This window comes from Heterodontus francisci, chromosome 24, assembly GCF_036365525.1.
Source record: "Heterodontus francisci isolate sHetFra1 chromosome 24, sHetFra1.hap1, whole genome shotgun sequence".
In the NCBI taxonomy this organism is placed as follows: Eukaryota; Metazoa; Chordata; class Chondrichthyes; order Heterodontiformes; family Heterodontidae; genus Heterodontus; species Heterodontus francisci.
The window spans coordinates 35,520,451-35,545,312 of NC_090394.1; the positions used below are offsets into that span (position 1 = coordinate 35,520,451).

General features: G+C 45.1%; 1 protein-coding gene across 2 annotated transcripts in view; it reads right to left on the reverse strand.

Moving 5' to 3' along the window:
• The window catches only part of ints1 (integrator complex subunit 1), a 111,925-nt gene that overhangs the window by 47,465 nt on the left and 39,598 nt on the right, over positions 1-24,862 (reverse strand). For both annotated transcript variants that reach the window (XM_068055879.1, XM_068055880.1), the window contains exons 20-32: positions 24,461-24,590; positions 20,536-20,715; positions 19,617-19,766; positions 18,770-18,955; positions 17,416-17,520; positions 15,370-15,537; positions 13,531-13,642; positions 11,390-11,548; positions 8,800-8,946; positions 5,544-5,642; positions 4,882-5,006; positions 2,368-2,622; positions 326-485 (exon numbers count right to left, since the gene is read on the reverse strand). In XM_068055879.1, the coding sequence (XP_067911980.1) occupies positions 326-485; positions 2,368-2,622; positions 4,882-5,006; positions 5,544-5,642; positions 8,800-8,946; positions 11,390-11,548; positions 13,531-13,642; positions 15,370-15,537; positions 17,416-17,520; positions 18,770-18,955; positions 19,617-19,766; positions 20,536-20,715; positions 24,461-24,590 (1,976 nt within the window). The remainder of the gene's footprint in view (positions 1-325; positions 486-2,367; positions 2,623-4,881; positions 5,007-5,543; positions 5,643-8,799; positions 8,947-11,389; positions 11,549-13,530; positions 13,643-15,369; positions 15,538-17,415; positions 17,521-18,769; positions 18,956-19,616; positions 19,767-20,535; positions 20,716-24,460; positions 24,591-24,862) is intronic.

Sequence of the window (24,862 nt, forward strand, 5' to 3'; positions counted from 1 at the left end):
GGAATTTTCCCTGGTGTCCAGACCAATATTTATCCATCAAACAGCATCACTAAAACACTATGCAAATTGGCTGCTGCATTTCCTACATGACTACACTTAAATAAAAGTACTTCATTGCCTGTAAAGTGCTTTGGGATGTCCTGCGGCCATAACACCCCTATTTAAATGCAAGTTCTTTCCTTCTATGTTCTTACTATTGAGAAACATGATCAAGAGGCCAGGGTTGAAGACAAGTAAGGCAAATTAAGTAGTGGTAAGTTGAAGACAAGTTTGAGTTTTAAAAGGTGTTAAATTGTATATTAGCCACATGGAGATGATACAGTACCGTCACCCATCCTGTGCTTCAGCGAGCACTGAGCGGCTAGGGATTTCAGTAGCGCTCGAAGTGGACCCTCCTCCACTGCTGGATTCTCCAACCATGTCCGCATCTGCATCACCACTTTGTAGAATAGGGAAACAGTGGCAGTGTCCTGCGGCATGCTTCTCTGTGAACCGGAGAAAATGAGCCATCAGTGTTTGCAAAATATATGAGCACACAAATTTATTTGCATTAAGACACACATCGTTTGGTCCAAAAGGAGACCGAGACAGAGTCCAGATTGGCAAATCCAGTGGCACTGCCCATCTCAACTGACTCGTATTGGAAAGCACACAGAGGTGGACTCTGGCAATTGCAGCATTGAGTTCTTCCGTACTGCTCCCAAGTTTCAGTAGCCAGTCTGCACTCACTGCCCAGGCTGACGCACAGAGGATGGCTGCGTGAGTAAGCTACCTTAGAGGACCAGTGGTGCTCACAAGGAATGTACCCCAGGGTGAGTCAACGGCTAACAAAGGACTGAGGAGAAAGAACTAGAGAGAGGCCGGGGGAGGAGAAACGTTCTCTGGAACCAAGCTATCCATGCTGGCCTATGCAGCAGCACGTTTACATATCACTGCACAGGGGTGGCGCAGTGGTTAGCACCGCAGCCTCACAGCTCCAAGGACCCGGGTTCAATTCTGGGTACTGCCTGTGTGGAGTTTGCAAGTTCTCCCTGTGACCGCGTGGGTTTTCACCGGTTTCCTCCCACAGCCAAAGACGTGCAGGTGATAGGTAAATTGGCCACTGTAAATTGCCCCTAGTGTAGGTAGGTGGTAGGGAATATGGGATTACTGTAGGGTTAGTATAAATGGGTGGTTGTTGGTCGGCACAGACTCGGTGGGCCAAAGGGCCTGTTTCAGTGCTGTATTTCTAAATTTAAAAAAAATAAAATACTATATGCCAAGACTCTGTGCTTTAGACTCAACAGAATTCAGTTGTGTAGAATGACAGAACTTCTAGTTTACTATCTAATCTACTGAAGGCTTCACCATCTCCTGGGGATGACATAATTTCCTACTGCAAAACAGACAAAACTCAGTTTACAACCCCAAGCTGCCCATCACTACTAAGATTAGGAGGAGTGGTTCCCCACAGTCTATTGGTGAAAAAAGATGACTGACCTCCTCAGCCTGCACTGACCACGAAGTTCTGCTGGGGGGTGGAAAAAAGGAAGTGGGGCAGTGGGGGGCAGAATTAACTGATACTAAAAGGGCTGGAGGGGGTTACAGAGATAGTGAGGGGTAAGGCCATGGAGGGATTTGAACATAAGGATGAGAATTTTAGATGAGGTGTTGCCAGACCAGGAGCCAATGTAGGTTATACTCACGCCAAACAAAAAAAAGTGATTATCACCCTCACACACCAATGTGGTAATATGAATAAATACTCAACTTCTTTTTTTAAATTCGTTTTATCGGATGTGGGCGTCACTGGCTATGCCAGCATTTATTGCCCATCCCTAATTGCCCTTGAGAAGGTGGTGGTGAGCTGCCTTCCTGAACCGCTGCAGTCCATGTGAGGTAGGTACACCCACAGTGCTGTTAGGAAGGGAGTTCCAGGATTTTGACCCAGCGACAGCGAAGGAACAGCGATATAGTTCCAAGTCAGGATGGTGTGTGACTTGGATAGGAATTTGCAGGTGGTGGTGTTCCCATGCATCTGCTGCTCTTGTCCTTCGAGGTGGTAAAGGTTGTGGGTTTGGAAAGTGCTGTCTAAGGAGCCTTGGTGCGTTGCTGCAGTGCATCTTGTAGATGGTACACACTGCTGCCACTGTGCATCGGTGGTGGAGGGAGTGAATGTTTGTGGATGGTGTGCCAATCAAGCGGGCTGCTTTGTCCTGGATGGTGTCGAGCTTCTTGAGTGGTGTTGGAGCTGCACCCATCCAGGCAAGTGGAGAGTATTCCATCACACTCCTGACTTGTACACATAGTTATACACATAGTTACACGTCTTCATGCACAGTCCCACAGTCTGCTGCAAACATATCAAGTGCCTGCATACAACAGTACCTGATACTGATAGAGTAGCCTCATTAAGGGGCAGGAGATGACGTAATTCCTGTGCATGGACAACACAAAGGCCCCGCCATGCGGCGAGTTCAGCAGCGCGGAGATAGCTTGAAGAAGTTGGATGGCGATTCCTGTGTCCTCTGCCTTTCCCTGGTGGACTCTGCTCAGCTCCTGGGCCAGAGCGTGCTGCAGCATCAGAGAGATTGAGCGCACATTTGAGCTCTTCCACCTTGGGTCAGGGTTCATGGGGAAAAGCTGAAAGGAAGATCATCATCGTTATGATATTTCACGGGCAGGAAAAGATCAACTGTTCCATCAATATAATAAAAGCAAAATACTGCGGATGCTGGAAATCTGAAATAAAAACAAGAAATGCTGGAATCACTCAGCAGATCTGGCAGCATCTGTGGAAAGAGAAGCAGAGTTAACGTTTCGGGTCAGTGACCCTTCATCAGAACTGACAAATATTAGAAAAGTCACAGGTTGTAAGCAAGTGAGGTGGGGGTGGGGCAAGAGATAACAAAGGAGATCTAGATTGGACCAGGCCACATAGCTGACCAAAAGGTCACGGAGCAAAGGCAAACAATATGTTAATGGTGTGTTGAAAGACAAAGCATTAGTACAGATTAGGTGTAAATACACTGAATATTGAACAGCAGCAACTGCAAACCTGAAAAAAAAAACAGTGGGTAAGCAAACTGAACAAACAAAGATGAAATGAAATAAATGCAAAAAAAAAATTGTAAAAAATGTAAAAAAGAATGTTAAAAAAAAAAGGAAGAAAAAATAACTAAAAATGAAAGTAAAATGGGGGGCTGTCATGCTCTGAAATTATTGAACTCAATGTTCAGTCCGGCAGGCTGTAGTGTGCCTAATCGGTAAATGAGATGCTGTTCCTCGAACTTGCGTTGATGTTCACTGGAACACTGCAGCAATCCCAGGACAGAGATGTGAGCATGAGAGCAGTAGGGAGTGTTGAAATGGCAAGCAACCGGAAGCTCAGGGTCCTGCTTGCGGACTGAGCGGAGATGTTCCGCTTAGTCTGCGCTTAGTCTCCCCAATGTAGAGGAGACCACACTGTGAGCAGCGAATACAGTATACTACATTGAAAGAAGTACAAGTAAATCGCTGCTTCACCTGAAAGGAGTGTTTGGGGCCTGGGATAGTGAGGAGAGAGGAGGTAAATGGGCAGGTATTACACCTCCTGTGATTGCAGGGGAAGGTGCCCTGGGACGGGGACGAGGTGGTGGGGGTAATGGAGGAGTAGACCAGGGTGTCGCGGAGGGAACGATCCTTTCGGAATGCTGACAGGGGAAGGGAGGGGACGATGCGACTGGTAATGGCATCACGCTGGAGGTGGTGGAAATGGCGGAGGATGATCCTTTGGATATGGAGGCTGGTGGGGTGAAAAGTGAGGACAAGGGGAACCCTGTCGGTTCTGGGAGGGAGGGGAAGGGGTGAGGGTAGAGGTGCGGGAAATGGGTCGGACACGGTTGAGGGCCCTGTCAACCACAGTGGGGGGAAATCCTCGGTTGAGGAAAAAGGAGGTCGTATCAGTAGCACCGCCATGGAAGGTAGCATCATCAGAGCAGATGCGTCGGAGACGGAGAAACTGGGAGAATGGAATGGAGTCCTTACAGGAGGTAGGGTGTGAAGAAGTGTAGTCGAAATAGCTGTGGGAGTCGGTGGGCTTATAATGGATATTAGTAGACAACCTATCCCCAGAGATGGAGACAGAGAAGTCGAGGAAGGGAAGGGAAGTGTCAGAGATGGACCATGTAAAGGTGAGAGAAGGGTGGAAATTGGAAGCAAAGTTGATAAAGTTTTCCAGTTCGGGGTGGGAGCAGGAAACGGCACCGATACAGTCATCAATGTACCGGAAAAAGAGTTGGGGGAGGGGGCCTGAGTAGGACTGGAACAATGAATGCTCGACATATCCCACAAAAAGACAGGCATAACTAGGACCCATGCGGGTACCCATAGCGACACCTTTTACTTGAAGGAAGTGCATGGAGTTGAAGGAGAAGTTGTTCAATGTGAGAACAAGTTCAGCCAGGCGGAGGAGGGTGGTGGTGGATGGGGACTGGTTGGGCCTCTGTTCCAGGAAGAAGCGGAGAGCCCTCAAACCATCCTGGTGGGGGATGGAGGTGTAGAGCGATTGGACGTCCATAGTGAAGAGGCGGCGGTTGGGACCAGGAAACTGGAAATTGTCAAAATGACGTAGGGCGTCAGAAGAGTTCCATCAAACCTGTCACACACCCCAATGACGACCAGACCGTTGTCACTGGACACATTCCCTCCCTTTCTCCTAGCCCATCCTATCCTCGGCAGTCATGTAATCTCCTGGCAGACGTAAAAAAACCAGAGGGATAAAACACAAGGCCAATAAAGGAAAAAAATACTCTGGAAATGTCCTGTCCGACTCTCTGAGGTGACTGAAACCAGTCCAGGAGATCATGGTTTCTGTGATACCATTACACACTATGTGGAAGGCAACATTTTCTTACACCGTACCTGAAGGAACAACCTAGCCAAGTCTTCATCTGCCCCAATAACAGGAATCTGTGTCGGCCTTCGAATCCGGATGGGGCACTGCGGTGCCGTGTGGCTCGAGTTCTGTCTGTTCAGGTCTGCATTTTCTGGGATAAAGTATAATGAACCTACATTTTAGCAGCCATTAATAAGCCAAGACAATCATTTCAAATCAGTTCCAAATGAAAGGAGAAACTTTCCTATTGAAATAAGGAGAGAATGCTTTGAAAAGTGCTCTCCCCATGGCTGGATTAGTGAGCCTGATTTGATAATGAACTCAGGCCACTCTGGTGAAAAGTTGACATCTAGCTCTTGCCCTTCGAGCTCCCCAGTCACTACCCACTGAGGCCCACATTACCCTACCCCGACCCCCCAATCCCACACCTTCCCTCTCCACCGATCCTCTCCCTCCACCCCACAACCAGCTTTGCCCATTGAGCCCCTGGTTACTAGCCACTAAGCCTCTGAAGTTTAATCCAATAGAAGTACCACAAATAGGATTAAGCTAATCCTGGAACCACAAGCACTGCAGAGGCAAGAAAGCAAGGAGATTTCAGATGTGACGATGGAGTCCTCTTATAGAAACTGTTGGCAGGCAAGAGAGAGTGAACACGATGCGGAAGAACTCAACGTGCAAGGCGTACCTCTGTTTGGAGGCAGGGAGGCGGTGAGCAGCGTGTGAAAGGTGCGTCCACCAGTCGCTCCCCTCTCATGTTGAACTTCCACCAGGTGAGCCATATAGTCTACAGTGAGAAAGACAAGTGAATTAGAACATGTTTGCACAACCCTCATGGAACCAAACATAAGAAATATCTGCTAGGCAAGCTGTTTTACATAAATCATTATATCTGGTGAACTGTATTCTGGGTACAGATCGCAACAAGGCACTTCGAGGTACTTGATTGATATTTTAAGTTTGGCATATATTACTTGACGAGACAACTTCCAATCTACTGCACCTTGACAATTTCCTTATCTTCCATTCTCCAAGGTACTGACTACTTGCTGAGCTAAAGAAAGGCAGACTTGTATTTCTATAGTGCCTTCCACGACCTCAGGGCATCCCAAAGTGCTTTATAGGAAATGTATAGTACTTTTGAAGTGCAGCCAATGTTGTAGCAAATGCAGCAGCCAATTTGCACACTGCAAGCTCCCATCAACAACAATGAAATAATGACCAGATATCCTGTTTTAGTGATGTTGGTTGAGGGATAAATTTTGGCCAGAAGACCAGACAGAACTCCCCGGCTTTTTGTTGAAATAGTGCTATGATCTTTTATATCCATCTGAGAGGCTAGGCAGGGCCTTGGTTTAACATCTCAGCTGTATAACAGCACCTCTGACAGTGCTGAACTCCCTCAGTACAACACTGGAATGTCAGCCTAGATTATGTGCTCAAGTCTCCATAGTGGGTCTTGAATCCACAACCTTCTGTCGCGGAGGTGAGAGAGCTACCCACTGAACAACAGCTGACCAGGATACTGCTCCACGGGCTTCAGATTCCTTCCTGACACCTCAGCAAAACAGCGGTCATCCATGTGTGAGCCTCGACAGTGAGGCTATTCAACCACAGGGCATCAACAGCTGGATGATATTCTGTCCTTGGCCAGTGTCCATATATGCATACATCCAAAGGTCTATGAATAGCAACGAGTTGAGAACCTGAGTCATTTACACCTCCCTAACTCAGGGCGATGAAACCAAATGTAGCACCCTTGCTACTGTGAGATCAGCTAACTCAGCGCTACTGCTTATTTCCTGATCTGTGGGGGTCAGTACCTCACTGGATAAACTGACAGCTATCAGGAAGTTTGACACAAGTTGACAGTAATTGGCAAAAATATCCAGCAATGAGATGAAATGACATCTTATTATACAGTGAGTTATCGTCATCTGAAATGCACTGCCTGAAAGGGTGATGGAGGCAGAGTCAGTAGTAACTTTCAAAAGGCAATGGATATATACTTGAAAAGGAAAAATTTGCAGGGCTGTAAGGAAAGAATGGGAAAGGTCTTCAAAGAGCCAGCACAGGCACGATGGGCCAAATGGCTGCCTTCTGTGCTGCATAATTCTATAATAAGGAGACACTGCTGTGGCACAGTGCTTATTTCCTTCATCCTCCTTCCCCTTGAAGACTGAAGTCCCTGAGATGATACACTTGCTGCCACTGCCAAGCAGAGAAAGATTCAAAACCTAGAAACATGTGGGCTCTTAGGCTTCATCATCTGAATTTCATTATATGTTGCCCAAATTAAAAAATGGCTGCAATTAAAACAGAAAATTGTGGAAATATCCAGCAGGTCTGACAGCATCTATGGAGAGAGAGAAACAGAGTTAACTTTTGAGGTCGATGATCTTTCATCAGAATGGTCATCAACCTTAAATGTTAACTCTGTTTCTCACTACAGATGCTGCTAGACCTGCTGAGTTTTTCCAGCATCCAGAGTACTTTGTTTTGTAAAAAAAAAAATCTGCTTAATTTAAAAAAAAACATAATTGTAATTTTCTGAAATTACCAGACTAACACAAGTCTATTGCCTACTACAAAAATGAAATAATCACTGGAAAATTTGCTCCCTTGGAAACTAGGAGACCAGTGTGAAACTCAGTCTGAAAATTAGAACATACATAAATGAATAAAACAAGCACAAGTCACTTAACGCTGGATAAGCAGTGAGCATTGCCTTTGGGTATCTGAAGCAAACAACCAGCACTGCAAGACCAGAAATAATAGCATGTTAAATAATCGGGAATTAAAAAAATATAATTCATGTTCCAGTATCATAAAGAACACCGCAATAAATTTGTAATTTTCCACTTCTGAATCATTCATCCTTCATTTTTAATTACCATCCATTATTTTGAATTAGAAGCATTGCAATCATCCACTCCCCTGTGTAGTCCGCTTATTACAACTATCCATTCAGTAACACCATCTAATTTAATCACAATGACTGTTCTGGATATAGCAGATGGTCCAAGATGGATTACTGAGGGGCCCATGCAGTCCCCTGCTAATTTTGGCCTGGTACACGCACAAGTAGAGCAAACAGCAGCCAACTCACGACAACAAGCACCTTTTGAAGCGCAATCTCCTGATCTCAGCAAGTTGAGGGGCTACAAATGTCTGCAAGCTCTCTGTGCGAGAGAAGGGTGAATTAATAACACAAGCAGCCAGAATTATTTCTCCTAGCCTCTATCAGGTGGATCCTACTGGACACATGCCCTTTATAGCTGTCTAGAAAGGCAAGATCAGGTCGTAGTTCAGTGGGTAGCGCTCTTGCCTCTGAGTCAAAAGGTCCTGTGTTCATACCCCACTCTGGAGACTTGAGCACATAATCTAGGTTGACACTCTCAATGTAGTACTGAGGGAGTGTTGCATTGTTAGAGGTGCTGTCTTTCAGATGATACTTTAAACCAAGACTCCATCTGCCCCCTCAGCTGGGCATAAAAGATCCCACAGCCGTTATTCAAATAAGAATGTCACTCTAGCCAATATTTATCCCTAAAACAGATTATCTAGTCATTATCTCATTGATGTTTATGGGACCTTGCTGTGCACACACTGGCTGATGCATTTCACTACATTACAACAGTGACTACACTTTGAAAGTAGCCCATTGGCTGTAAAGTGTTTTGGGATGCCCTGAGTTTGTGAAAAGTGCTATATCAATGCAAGTCTTTCTTGATCTTGATTCCCTCCTACAGACGAATAGCCGCCAATAGTCACTCTCCAAGTTCTCCCATGACTACTTGGTGGGATGACATCATCTGTGGAACTCTACCTGTTCCCCGCCACCCAAGTACATCAGTGCCCCCGGAAAAGAAGGGGGAATTAACTGATAATAAGGGAATCCCCATTAACAGCCGTTGTCATCTCCTCGTTACTGAAACACATACTTTTGTCCATGATATTCTGTTCGAGTGTCTGGGGATCGTGGGACACCGCCTGGTCCAGATACTGCAGGAGTTTACTCATGCTGGAGACTGGGATTCCAAAGGACTGGACAAACAGGATCAACTGCTGAGGCTCCAGATCCTGGAGAGCTGCAAGAGAAAAGGGAATGAGAGTTGAGGGTCAGCAGCCTTGCAGCTGCAGAACACAGATACATTCAGAGCCAAGTGCAAATTGTTTCCACTTCAGTTCCTGATCCTGTAAGACTGCTGGAGTCAAAAGGAAACATCAAGATACACAATGGAACAATGGATACAGATTGGCTCCTGCTCTGACACAAGTCTTTCTCTCCACCTCAGCGCAGCAAAAGCATCTTACATTTTTCCTTGCCTTTCATACAAGCCAAGGTTTTTAAAATACAAATGTGTCGCACTAACTGCCTACTGCTTCATTTATCTCGCCTTTTCTCCTACTCACTCCACTGTCAGTGGTGTCTTGCAATATGGGCTCAGACCCATCACCCAGGTTTCACAATTAAAAAAAAACACCTGGCAGGGATTACAAGGCTGTAATTTAATTCAGAGTACAGATGACACCATAAACCCCGCGAATGAACCTCAAGTGGTTTATTAGAACTGTCAACTTAACGCCAAGGCTTGAAATCACTCCAGGACACCTAATTATACAAGTAATCAACTTCAGAGAGTGGCTTTATTCAGCTTTTATTGGACATCAGTTACTGCCAGCCTGCTCCATCTTGCTGATTTGCAATGATGTTCAGACCCAGGGATTAATCATTGAGACTGGGTTCCTGTAACTTTATTGAGAATGACTGGGAGATAATGTTGCTATACCTACACGTAAACTGGTGCAACGTTAAAGGACAATACTCCAAAAGAAGAGTAGAAGAATCATTTTAAAGCAAGGTATTGACTGTAAACATGTCACAGCTCATTCAGTGGCTTGGCGGCTAGATGCACTAGTTTGTGTCGAATGGCCATAAAGACCAGGAAGATCTAAGGTTAAATCCTCTATCTTTATTGTGAGCTAGCCAATCCCAGCAATGGTAACAACTGAGGTACTACAATTAGCTTAGATCCTCTGCACTTGGAATGAAACTGCCAATCATGAGGGGCTGAATGGCCTGTTCTGAAGACCCCGTCTGGAAAGCACATGTATGTGGAGGGGTCAGGGATGGGACTCAGCTGTAGCTCCTTCCACGGTGGAACAGCTGATTTGTAGATGCACTGGCGGGAAAATTGGGAATTGGGAACAGGGACAAGGTACCCGACAACAACAGGCTTCTGACTTCTGCTCCCTGAGGATGAACAACTCACTATCTCTAATGAGAAAGTAGTCTTTTGTAGAAAGGATATTAAATAAAAATCAAAACATCAAGCAGGGAGTTTAACAATAATTCAAGCTCACATTGTCCCAACTTCCATAAAATACTCAAGCTTCACTCTTGTGGTTTGTAACGTCATCAAAACCACTCAATTGAATCACTGCCTTGGAAGTCATTGAACATCTACCAACCTCTACATCTACATTGTTCTTATCCTCGTGCTCAAATCTCTCCACGGCCTCACCTATCACTGGGTAAAAACCCATCTGGTTCACTAATGTCCTTTAGGGAAGGAAATCTGCCGGCCTTACGTGGTCTGGCCTACCTGTGACTCCAGACCTACAGCAATGTGGTTGACTCTTAACTGCCCTCTGAAATGGCCTAGCAAGCCACTCAGTTCAAGGAAAGTTAGGGATGGGCAACCAATGCTGGCCTGCCAGTCACCCCCACATACCATGAAAAAATTTTTTAAAAACTCTAACCTTTTCCAGTCCCATAACCCTCCAAGAATGCTACGCTCCACCAATTCTGACCTCTTGCGTATCCCAAATTTTCATTGCTCCACCACTAGTGGCCATGCCTCCAGTTACCTGGGCCCTAAGGTCCATGAACCTTTCTGTCTCTAACTATCTCTCCTCCTTTAAGATACTCAACACTTATCTCTCGCCTGCACTAAAATCTCTATGTGACTCAATATTAATTTTTCTTCGGTAATGCACCTGTGAAGCGCCTTAGGATGTTTTACCACACTAGAGGCACTATATGAATGTAAGTTGTTGTAGTTTCAGACATTCTCCTCAGTGCCTCCATAAGCCAGCCACAGCAATGGAGATATTCCAGCACCACCTTGTGCCAGAAAACACGTACAGCTTACTGCTTGCATCCACGCTTTACATCACAAGTAGGCCTTTGCATTTCTGTGGTGCCTACCTTAGAGTCTTGTGGGCCACTTGCCAGGTTTCGATGAACACATCTCAAGTCAGGATGTGAGCTTGGATGTGCCAATAGCTGGGATAAGGTTGCTGGGATTGGGGTCCTAACAGAGATAGAGACTGAATTTGAAACCAAGTCTCAAAAGGTGACTTACCCAGTGTCCTGCCCATCAAAACAAATTTCAGGGAGGAAAGAGCCCCATAAAGATCATTTTGTTGTAAAATTGGAGAATATTGTATCAAACTTCAAAGTGAGCACAGGGCTGCTATGTTTCCAGTTCCTTCACTTCTGCTTGAGCAACAAAACTATACTTTTACCTGCATCCACCAATCGAGACACCTCTGAGCGAATCATCCGGAGTTTCAGCCAGTCGGGAAGAAGTAGAGCTTCTTCCGAGGTGTCGACCAGGAAAGCTGTAGGGAGTGGCTTTCTCTCGGGGAACCAGACGTCGAGGAGGTGGTAGAAGTCACTCTCGCCTGCAAGCCATGATTCAAGAGCAATTAAACACTACTAATAAATGCACCCCTTTCACAGGGCAGTCAAAAAAATCTACCAAGGAAACTATAAGCAAATTTGGCCCTACAGGGCCATTGAAATGCTAGGTGCAGGGAGTTGAAGCGCATCGGAGTAGACAGCTTGCGATGGTATGCAGGTTCCAGGTTACATAGCATTCCTCACCCAATGCGCATTAGGGAGCAGTGTCACCATAAAGACAACAACAGTGAGACACACCCACCCCTACCTGGACAGAGCAGAAAATAATGAATGAGTGACTCTGGTCTGCTCTCGCACTCATTCCGCAACTTCTTAGCCAGGGTTGTTTACTAATACATTCTTGGGATGTAGGCATCACTGACAAGGCCAACATTTATTTCCCCTCCCTTGCTGTGCCTTCACAATTTCATGGTGAGCCTACTTCTTGAACCACTGCAGTCAGTGTCGTGAAAGTGTTCCCACGATGCTGCTGAGCAAGGAGCTCCAAGATTTTGACCCAATAACAATGAAGGAATGGTCAATGTACATCCAAGTCAGAAGAGTGTGTGACGAGAAGGGGATCTTGTAGATGGTGGTGCTCCTTGCACCTGTTGCCTTTGTCCTTCAAGGTGGTGAAGGTCGTGGGTTTGCTGTTGAAGAAGACATGGTGAGTTGCTGCAGTGTATCTTGTAGATGGTTAGCACTGCAGCCACAGTCTGCCGGTGGTGTAAGGAGGGGATATTTTAAACTGGTGGGTGGGAATACACATTAAGCAGACTGTGTGGTCCTGCAGGAATAGCATATTGCACAGGCAACCCAATGGGAATGTCAATCACTAAATTCACATTCCCCCAACTGCAATGCTGCGAATGAGTGTACCACACAAACAAGCGAATGGCCAGGCTATAAAGAAATATTACTGCAATGCAAAACTGTATTGTACAGGGCCATAAATGGTCATCACATGGATCTTTCCACACGTTAAGGAGAGAACTGTTCCATAATGAGTGACACTCCATTTTTTGTGACCCATTTCAAGTCAACCCAAATTAGACTCAGCATTCTACTTTGTGACAATCTGCTCCAACCTCAGAAAAGACCCTTACTACACCTGTGGCATTCCCATTTCCCACAACACCCATTCTTGTGTTGTCTGAGCGAGATTGCCAATTTATGTCAAATTGTGAGCAATTTTCCACTGCAGACTCACATCCCTTCAGAACTAATGGGGGCTGACTTCCTGATATCACTTCAGTTTACGACTGGTAAAGGGAGAGAAGAAACTCGTCTAGCTTATATTTGAAGCCAAGCTCCAGAGGTGAACAAGATGATAACCAAGTTCACCACGTATTCCCTGCAACCGCCTGAACATCAAGCAAATTTGGAAAGTAAATTGAAAGGGGATAAAATCTGAGTTATTCCTCTTCATATCATTAGTCCAATAAAAGACCCCTTTCTTCTTGGAAGAGTATATATTGCATTTGTGGAAGAATATTCTGAAAAGGAATACTTTCCATTCCAAACATGCACACAAATAAGCAACCAAGACACGCATTTTAAAAATGAACTATTTTTGAAGTGCACTCACTGCAGTAATGTAGGAAACGCGGTAGCTAATTTGCACACAACAAGCTCCAAAAAACTGCAATGAGATAATAACCAGATAATACATTTTTTTCCCCAGTACTACACTGGGAATGTCAGCCTGTATTTTGTGCTCAGGTCGGTGGAATGGGCTTGAACCGGAGTTACTCTGAAAGATTGGGTATTGAGTGCTTGACTGATGGAGTGACCGCAAGACCTTCTGACTGAGTGACATGCGTGCTAACCACTGAGCTTCGGGCAACAACTGTAATAATTAATTTCACTAGCGTCTCTTCCCACCTACTTTCTCAAACACAGAAGGTTAAATGTAATTCATAGACAATCACCCCCACCCCACCACTCCATCTGCCCCCCTACCACACGCATGTTAGGTTTATACCTTGAGGGGGTCCAAGCGTCAGGAGGATGACCATGGCATGAACCACCAGGATGTGCATAGTGGCAGTCTCCCCGGTAGTCCAACGCAGGAAGACCTGGTCCTGGGACTCAGACTGTGGGTCAGAAACACAAAGCACAGTTAGAAAAGGAAACACTCTCCCTGGAGCAGCAGTCGGATTCCTAGAAACAATTTCATTCAAGGTTGTAAAATATTCAAGTCAACAGTAACTTTCTAAAAGGAGTTGGATATATACTTACTTGAAAACTGTATTGTACAGAGCCATAAATGCTCATCCCATGGATCTTTCCACTCGCCAAGGTGAGAACTGTTCCAGAATGGGTGACACTCCATTTTTTGTGACCCATTTCAGGTCAAATTAGGCTCAGCATTCTACTTTGTGACAATATGCTCCAACCTCAGAAACAACCCTTACTACACCTGTGACATTCCCATTTGCCACAACACCCATTCTTGTGTTGTATGAGTGAGATTGACAATGTGTGTCAAATTGTGACCAATTTTTCACTGCAGACTCACATCCCTTCAGAGCTAATGGGGGCTGACTTCCTGATATCACTTCAGTTTACGACTGGTAAAGGGAGAGGAGAAACTCATTGAGCTTATATTTGAGACCAAGCTCCAGAGGTGAACAAGATGATAACCAAGTTCACCACGTATTCCCTGCAACCGGCTGAACATTAAGCAAATTTAAGTAAATTGAAAGGGGATAAAATCTGAGTTATTCCTCCTCATATCATTAGCCCAATAAAAGACCCCTTCTTCTTGGAAGAGTATATATTTCATTTGGGGAAGAATATTCTGAAACATGCACACAAATAAGCAACCAAGACACACAGATTTTAAAAATGAACTATTTTTGAAGTTTAGGCACTGCTGTAATGTAGGAAACGCGGTAGCTAGTTTGCAAACAAGCTCCCATAAACAGCAATGAGATAATGACCAGATAATCCAGGAAAGGAAATGTTTGCAGGTATATGGGAAAAGAGAAGGGGAGTGAGACTAATTGAATAGCTCTTTCAAAGAGCCGACACAGGCACAATGGGCCGAATGGCCTCCTTCTGTGCTGTAGGATTCTATAGGAAACATTTTTGAAGCCTTGACACAGCCTGACCCACTGGACTGTAACTCATATGGCCCCACTCAATTTATAAAACGATAGAATCATACAGCAGAGAACAAAGCTATTTAGCAAACTGTGTCTGGGCCAGCTCCCTGAGCTATCTAATTAGTCTCATTCCACTGCTCTTTCTCCATAGCCCATCAATTTTTTTCCTTTTCAAATATTTATCCAATGCCCTTTTGAAAATTATCCACCAACCTATCAGGCAGTGCACTCTAGTTCATAACTTGCTGCATAAAAAATTCTCAACTGTCCCGATGGCTGTTTTGCAAATGACCCAATATCTGTGCCTTCTTGTCACCAAACTATCTGGCATTGGAAACAGTATCTGATGCACTTTGAACACCTCTATTAAATTTCCTCTTCACCTTCCCTGCTGTAACGAGAACAATCCCAGTTCCTCTCTTCCCCAATTCGATTTGTCCATTCAAATTTCTAGTCCTCCTTGGCAATTTTTCAATCAATTCCAATTCAACTTCTACAAAGAGACTGAAACAACTGTGGCAGACACTGAACATGTGGCAAAATCCTGGACTGCAGGTTGGGGGCCCAGGAATGCAACCAAATCTCAACACAGGATCACAGACTAGTTCAAAAGTCCAGTCCTTGGAGCTGCTGATCTTAACCTGCTCTGCCAGCACCAGCCACTTGCGATTGAGCCTGCACGCCTGGCCTTTCCAATAAGGCAACCGACTTACCCAACTGTACACCTCCTCGTCTTCCTTGGTCTTCCGCATCCGCTTCACATACCGCGAGAAGATGGCAATCAGCGCCACGAGCACGGACTCGCACTCCGTTCTGTAGGCATGCTTGGCGAAGAGGTGAGTCATGATGGTGGACCGTTCGACAATTAAGCGAGCAACGTCCTGAGAAAACAGAATGATGGTTACGAGCAGGAAAAATATGCAAATTGCGGGAAAGCTGAAAGGAGGAGGTAAGAATGTTGGAAACACAGCATCTGAAAGAAAATAATCAGTTAATACGAACTTACGAATTAGGAGCAGGAGCAGGAGGTCACTCAGCCCCTCAAGCCTGCTCCGCCATTCAATAAGTTCATGGCTGAACTGATTACTCCACATTCCCACCTATCTCTGATAACCTTTCTTGGTACAAACCCGTCAGATCCCTGAAGAAGAGCTACACTCAACAGACTGTTAAAGGGTCTCCACCAGAAACCCATTTGCTTGTTCTTTCTGTTTTATATAGACACTTGACATACATGCTGTGTATTTCCAGCATTTTCTGTTTTTATTAATGAGTTGCAAACTATGATGTTCCATTTACCCATCAGCCCATGCGCCCTACATTGGCTCCTGGTGCAGCAACACCTCGAATTTAAAATTCTTATCCTTATGTTCAAACCATGGTCTCAACGCTCCCATCTCCAACATCTTCCAGCTCTAAAACCCACCAAGGTCTCTGTGTTTCTCCAATTCTGACCTCTTGAGCATCTCCGATTTTAATCACTGCACCATTGGTGGCCATGCCTTAAGCTGCCTAGGCCCTAACCTCTGTAATTCCCACCTTAAACCTCTCTGCCTCTCTCTACTACTCTCTCTTTCTTTAAGATGCTCCTTAAAACCTCTCTTTGACCAAGCTTTTGGTCACCCGTCCTAATAGAATCATATAATTGTTACAGCACAGAAGGCGGCCATCTGACCCATCATGTCTGTGCTGGCCCTCCTAAGGAGCAATTTATGTACTGCCACTGCCCCGCCATCTCCCCACATCCCTGCACATTAATAACTTTTTAACGTGGCTCGCTGTCAAACTTTATCTGATAACGTTCCTGTGAAGCGCCGTGGGATGACTTACTACATTAAAGACGCTATATAAATGCAAGTTGTTGTATTACAGCAGTGTTGGCTTCATTGCCGCAGCAGCTCTACAAAATAATCAAACTGTTAATGACTTCAGGTGTCATCAAATCTTTTGTGTTTAAAGGTCAAGATGGGATTATTCATCTTTCACACACAGTAACTACACTGCTACTGTTTCAAACTATTGGGAAACCGAGGTGAAGAACCAAGACCTGTGTGGACTAACATTGAAATTAACAGTAGATAATACACAAAAGTTGAACAGGCTAGGGCTCCTTTCTGTAGAAAAGAGAGGGCCAAGGGGTGACCTGATAGAGGTCTTTAAGATTCTTAATGAGTTTGATAGGGCAGACAGCGAATATGCTTTAACTTGCGGGCGAGCGCAGAAAGTGGGGCCATAAAAATAAGATAGTCACTAATAAATCTAATAGGGAATTCAGGAAAAACGTCTTTACCCAGAGAGTGGTTAGAATGTGGAACTCACTCATAACATTCTGATGAAACGTCACAGACCTGCAACGTTAACTCTGTTTCTCTCTCTACAGATGCTGCCAGACCTGCTGAGTATTTCCAGCACTTTCTGTTTTTATAAAGGGATAGAAGGAGATGTTAATGGGGTTAGATGAAGAGGGGTGGGAGGAAGTTCGTGTTAAGCATAAACACTCCCATGGATCTGCTGAGACAAATTGCCTGTTACTACATTTTAAACACTTTATAAACCAATCTTCTTTACATTAAAAGTGTGATGCTGGTGCTGGAGTATGTGTAGCTGCTGCCGACTCCTCACTATCTTACATCTCATTGAATTTTAAAGAAATTCTTGCACAAGCTGGGCAAGTGAGACAGCTACTCGCTCCAACATTAATTATTTTTCTCTCGCTTCTCCCCCACCACCCTGTTCAAATCTGCTTATATTGTTCTTACCAAAGCAAGATCATTGTGCTGAGCCTGCTCCTCTACTGGTGCATGTTGTGACAAATAAATGACATAGGCGCTGATGGTCTGGGGATCGGTCTCCACATGAATGGCCTGCAAATTAAAAAGAGCAGCACAAATTAAAAATGCACAAATTTGTAATTTAAATTGCCTTTGCCTGCACAATCCAAACATGCCGCACCTGTAAAAGTATCATATCCCTATATGCGTTACTCTCTCTCTCTGTGCTCCCCCACCCTCCACCACTTTTTGGCTACATAAACTTATATACTTATGGACACTTTCCCTATACAGCTAAATCATAAATAGAGTCAAAACGCATTATCGACAGTAACAAAACATAGGGGCCTGTTCTGCCATTTAATGGGATCATGGCTGATTTGTGACCAAGCTCCATATGCCCACCTTTGCTCCATATCCCTTGGATTTCTGTTAACCATAAGTTTTCTCAATCAAAGATTTAAAATTAACAATTGACCCAGCATCAAACAGCACAATGCACAAACACAGGCTTCACTTCTGAGAAAAACAAAATGGAATCTGACGCCATCATGTGGTGAAGGGACGTGCTCTCAGCCGACTTAATAACTCAAAAGGGAAACTGCTAGCAAAACCTGTAGCGAGTGGAAGGCTACTCAGGTCTGTGTGCAGCTAACCATGACCATTTATTTAGGTCCAGTACCTTGAGCACGTAATCACGCTGACACACCAGTGTGGCACAGAGGGAGCACTGCAATGTTGGACGTGCCATTTTTCAGTTAATATGTTAAACCGAGACCCCATCTACCCTCTCAGGAAAACGTAAAAGATTTCATGGTCATATTCGAAGAAGAGCAGAAGAGTTTTCCCCTGTGTTCTGGTCAATATTTCTCTCTCAAGCAACATCACTGAAAGAAAAATATCATCCGGTCACTATTTCATTGCTGTTTGTGGGATCTTGCTGTGTGCAAACTGGCTGCCGCGTTTCCTACAACAGTGGCTACTCTTCAAAAAGTAGTTCACTGGCTGCGAAGTGCGTTGGAACATCCCAAGGATGTGAAAGGCGTTATACAAATGCAAGTTTTTCTTTTTAAACATTCCTGTGTTTTGAATTTGTTTTTTAAGTGCTATGAGACATTATAGGGAGTATAAATGCAAGTAACATTATTTTGTTAGATAATGGAACTCCTTACCTCCTTCAACCTTCCTTTCCTACAGTCTGCAGGCTTTCAAAAACCAAGCTTGGTGTTACTTAATCCCTACATATTTATCCCATCTCTTTTCAAACCTGACCCACGTATCTGCACAATAATAAACCAAAATTCTAGTGTCTCCTGGTTTTCAGTTGGATTGCAATGCTCACCTGTTGCAGTGCCAGGGAAGTCATGTTACAAACACTGCTGAAGAGGGGCAGTTTGGGAAGATCCCGCAGCAGCCACTGATATCCAGGGAGTGGCTCCCCGTCACTCGAGTCCTCTTCCATCATCTGGTCTCGCTCCTCCACATCTCGCAGACTGCTCTCAGAATCAGTCAGCACCAGAGACAAGCCCTGAAGCAAGGAGAAAGTTTAGGCCGCATTCCCACGCCAACATGTTTTTCCCATTAGATCCCGAACAAATGAGAAGTCCTCCAAAAATAAGGGCAAAATTCAAACATTAAAATAAACGAAGAGCTCTGCAAAATCAAAGCAGAAAGGTTCACCCCATTCACACAGCCCCCCAATGTTCTGTGACTCCTTTTGAAGCACTGACATCAATAAGTTGACAGGTTGAGGCAGACAAAGTAAAGTGGGCAAAGTAAATAAAAGAGTGGGACAAGGCTTGTGTGCAGCATAAACATAGTCTTTTACGGCACAGAAAGCGGCCATTCAGCCCACTGAGTCCATGCCGGCTCTCCACCGAGCAATGATGTCAGTCCCACTCCCCACATCAGCATGCTCCCTTCACAGTCAAATAATCCACCGACACTCAACATCTGGGATCGCATGTGAGGAACAGTTATTTGACAGGGGGTGGGCGGGTTGGTAGGTGCCCAGGTCAGCGCCCCCAGAAGCAGGAGGTAGAATGTTGCAGCGGGCAATCAAAGAGTGACTCTCTCTACAAACCCATCACATTGTGCTCTTCCTTCCAAGCTTAGTCAATACTCGCTTCAACTTCACGAAGGGAGAAGACACTGTTGGTTTAATAGACGCACGCTCTCCTCCGACTTACCTTCATGGCCAGAACGCGAGAGGCCACTTGCGGGGAGCTCAGGCGTCGCAAGAAGTAATCCAGCACTTCGCAGGTCGTCTGCTCATCGGCTTTGGAGCCCAGGAGGAGATCCTGCAGGCGGCCCAGGAGCTGTCGCTGTTTCTGCTGCCTCTGCATTACGGGAGAAAAGCATTGGGTTCAAACAAGGACACAATCTTCCCCGCTACAGGGACGTGAGCACAGAACCTAGGCCGACACTCCCAATGCCAGTGCTGAAGGAGCAATGCACTGTCACAGCTGTCATCTTTCTGATGTGACACTAACCTGAGGTTCCGACTGCCCTCTGCGTTACAGAGAAAAGCAATCAGTTCAAACAAGGACATGATCTACAGCTTTCTTTCCGAGACAAAGGGTTTTACAGGGCTTAGGTAAACTGTTGGGGAGCGGGCAGGAAAGTGGGAACTGAAGCCCAAGAGCAGCCATGATCGTACTGAATGGTGGAGCATGCTCGATGGGCCATGTGGTCTACTTCTGCTCCTATTTCTTGTGTTCTTGCCCACAGAAGACACGGCCAAAAAAAACAGAGCTTTACCACTTTCTTCATAATCGAGAATTTGACCCCTCACAACCTTCCCTCAGCCTCAGAATCAGAAGATCGTGAGTTCAATTTCCACTCCACACACTTGAGCACAAAATTCAGGTTGTCTAAGGGAGCTCTGCATTGTTGGAGGTGCCATCTTTTGAATGAGACATTAAACCGAAGCCCATGTCTCTCCAAAGAGGTGGATGCATTTCAAAAGTACTTCATTGGATGTAAAGCGCCTTGGGACATCCTGAAGTCATGAAAGGCACTGTATAAATGAAAATCTTTGTTTTCTCAGCCATTTGCAGCCATCGGCATAGTAGTGCCACTGACCCATTTGCCCACCTGCAGCCTTACCTGTCGTTTCTTCGCCCGCTGCTCTTTGCTCTCCCCCTCATCTTCCTCTTCTGTGGAGGTCACCTCATCAGCTGCGTCATGGAGCAGGAATTCACACAGACACTGGACAGGCAGCACATCCAAGGATCCTTCGCTAGACTGCACCAGATCTGCCAACCAGGGCATGGACTGGGACGAGGCCTAGTAGGGAGGGAAAGTAGGAATAAAATTACCAGAGTTTTTAAATTTCAAATATTATTTGAAATATAATTTGTTGATAATTAATAATTAACTGATAAGGCAAGAGGGATGGAACCAGAGGATACAGGTTTAAAAGGTAATTGGCAAAAAAGCCAGGGAGAACAGGAAGTGTTTTTTCCCCCCCCCCCCCACACGAGTTATGATGATTTGGAATGCACTGCCTGAAAGGGTGATGGAAGCAGATTCAATAATAACTTCCAAAAGGAAACTGGATAGATACTTGAAAAGTAAAACATTTGCAAGACTATAATGAAAGAACAAGGGAGAAATAGGATTAATGGGTAGCTGTTTCAGCGAACTGGTCCAGGCACAATGATTGAATGGCCTCATTCTGAGCTGTATGATTCCACAATTATATTCTATCATTCTGTAAAATACAAAAGCCTTACAGCAATAATAACTGAGGTGCATTTAGCTGCAGTATGGCTAACCCCTCAGCACCATTTACTTTAGCATGGGTTAACCAAAACAGCTTTTGATCACTACAAAGCTTGTGTTAGCAAACTTTAAAGCTTCCTCCAAAGAGATGTAAACATTTCCTCAGAGTTCAAGCACAAGGTTAGACAGAGTTTCGTACTTTCTACCCAGCATCCAGGAGGGTTTTCTACAGCAGTATGTAAATAGTCCAACTCGGGAAGGGGCCATAATGGACCTGGTGTTGGGGAATGAGCCCGGCCAGGTGTTTGAAGTTTCAGTAGGGGACTACTTTGGGAATAGTGATCACAATTCCGTAAGCTTTAAAATACTCATGGACAAAGACGAGAGTGGTCCGAAAGGAAGAGTGCTAAATTGGGGGAAGGCCAACTATACCAAAATTCGGCAGGAGCTGGGGAATGTAGATTGGGAGCAGCTGTTTGAAGGTAAATCCACATGTGATATGTGGGAGGCTTTTAAAGAGAGGTTGATTAGCGTGCAGGAGAGACATGTTCCTGTGAAAATGAGGGATAGAAATGGCAAGATTAGGGAACCATGGATGACAGGTGAAATTGTGAGACTAGCTAAGAGGAAAAAGGAAGCATACATAAGGTCTAGGCGGCTGATGAAAGACGAAGCTTTGAAAGAATATCGGGAATGTAGGACCAATCTGAAACGAGGAATTAAGAGGGCTAAAAGGGGTCATGAAATATCTTTAGCAAACAGGGTTAAAGAAAATCCCAAAGCCTTTTATTCATATATAAGGAGAAAGAGGGTAACTAGAGAAAGGATTGGCCCACTCAAGGACAAAGGAGGAATGTTATGCTTGGGGTCAGAGAAAATGGGTGAGATTCTAAACGAGTACTTTGCATCGGTATTCACCGAGGAGAGGGACATGACGGATGTTGAGGTTAGGAACAGATGTTTGATTACTCTAGGTCAAGTCGGCATAAGGAGGGAGGAAGTGTTGGGTATTCTAAAGGGCATTAAGGTGGACAAGTCCCCAGGTCCGGATGGGATCTATCCCAGGTTACTGAGGGAAGCGAGAGAGGAAATAGCTGGGGCCTTAACAGATATCTTTGCAGCATCCTTAAACACGGGTGAGGTCCCGGAGGACTGGAGAATTGCTAATGTTGTCCCCTTGTTTAAGAAGGGAAGCAGGGATAATCCAGGTAATTATAGACCGGTGAGCCTGACGTCAGTGGTAGGGAAGCTGCTGGAGAAGATACTGAGGGATAGGATCTATTCCCATTTGGAAGAAAATGGGCTTATCAGTGATAGGCAACATGGTTTTGTGCAGGGAAGGTCATGTCTTACCAACTTAATAGAATTCTTTGAGGAAGTGACAAAGTTGATTGATGAGGGAAGGGCTGTCGATGTCATATACATGGACTTCAGTAAGGCGTTTGATAAGGTTCCCCATGGCAGGCTGATGGAGAAAGTGAAGGCGCATGGGGTCCAAGGTGTACTAGCTAGATGGATAAAGAACTGGCTGGGCAACAGGAGACAGAGAGTAGCAGTAGAAGGGAGTTTCTCAAAATGGAGACGTGTGACCAGTGGTGTTCCATAGGGATCCGTGCTGGGACCACTGTTGTTTGTGATATACATTAATGATTTGGAGGAAAGTATAGGTGGACTGATTAGCAAGTTTGCAGACGACACTAAGATTGGTGGAGTAGCAGATAGTGAAGGGGACTGTCAGAGAATACAGCAGAATATAGATAGATTGGAGAGTTGGGCAGAGAAATGGCAAATTAGTTCAATCAGGGCAAATGCGAGGTGATGCATTTTGGAAGATCCACTTCAAGAGTGAACTATACAGTAAATGGAAAAGTCCTGGGGAAAATTGATGTACAGAGAGATTTGGGTGTTCAGGTCCACTGTTCCCTGAAGGTGGCAACGCAGGTAAATAGAGTGGTCAAGAAGGCATACGGCATGCTTTCCTTCATCGGACGGGGTATTGAGTACAAGAGTTGGCAGGTCATGTTACAGTTGTATAGGACTTTGGTTCGGCCACATTTGGAATACTGCGTGCAGTTCTGGTCGCCACATTACCAAAAGGATGTGGATGCTTTGGAGAGGGTGCAGAGGAGGTTCACCAGGATGTTGCCTGGTATGGAGGGCGCTAGCTATGAAGAGAGGTTGAGTAGATTAGGATTATTTTCATTAGAAAGACGGAGGTTGAGGGGGGACCTGATTGAGGTGTACAAAATCATGAGAGGTATAGACAGGGTGGATAGCAAGAGGCTTTTTCCCAGAGTGGGGGATTCAATTACTAGAGGACACGAGTTCAAAGTGAAAGGGGAAAAGTTTAGGGGGCATATGCGTGGAAAGTTCTTTATGCAGAGGGTGGTGGGTGCCTGGAACGCGTTGCCAGCGGAGGTGGTAGATGCGGGCACGATGGCGTCTTTTAAGATGTATCTAGACAGATACACGAATGGGCAGGAAGAAAAGAGATACAGACCCTTAGAAAATAGGCGACATGTTTAGATAGAGGATCTGGATCGGCGCAGGCTTAGAGGGCCGAAGGGCCTGTTCCTGTGCTGTAATTTTCTTTGTTCTTTGTTCTATCAGGGTCCTAGATTTACAGTACCTTATTTCCCAGAATTCCCAGTCCATATAGACGTAAAATGGAAGCACCTCAATGAAAAGGTTAGCACAGCCAAATATTTTCTGAGCAGTGAATTCTTTGAGATGCTGTTCCTTGGAGCAATAGAGCACATTCACCATCTACAGCTACATGCATTGCACCTGCCCATATTTAATGTCACAATCAAACTAAGATTCTGAAATTAGGCACTCGTTTTCTAGGACAGAAATTCATCTCGGGCGGAGGCACAAAACGGGGGGAACTGGATCACCACCTGTTAGATACAGCACCAGATTTAATTCCATTGACTGCAATGGAATGGAATATCAAGTGCTGTATGTACACTTCAAAAATACTTCAATCGCTGGGAAATGGTTTGGAACGTCCTGAGGTCATACAAGGCGTGAAATAAATGTCAAGTCCTTTCTTTGCATTTGGCCCCATGTGTTTGTGACACACTAGCTCCACATCTTTATTAGCTACACAAAAGCCACTTTTCTGGGGCTTTCCTGAGGTATTCATTCCAAAAGCTGCTGCATTTCCTACTTTACAACAGTGACCACACTTCATTGACTGTAGAGTGCTTTGATGCATGCTGAGACTGTGGAAGGCGGTACGTAAATGAAAGTTCTTTCTATCTATAAATGGCGCCGATCCCCAGCCAAAGCTGCGCGCACTCACCTGTCTCTGAATAATGTTTAGCAGGAAGTCGGGATGGCGACTGCGGCACAGCAGGTGCCCAAGATGAAGCGACTGATTCAAGCTCTTCAGCTGCTCGAGAACCTGTGGAGGCGGCCGACGAGGAACTCCCCTGAGAGATGGGAAGGGAAAAGGTCAGTAAACTGGAAACTAACAAACTCACAGTCACAAAGGCTCAATGTGTCCCCTCTTAACCCAACCAGTCCAAAGGGCTTTCCTAAATATCACTGCTGACACAACTACAGTTTATAAGAGCAGACCATGACTGGGCCCCCAGACTTACAGGCCATTCAGCCCAACTGGTCCATGCTAGTATTTATTCTCCACACAAGCCTCCTCCCACCCTATCTATATATCCTCCTGTTCCTTTCTCCCGAATGTGTT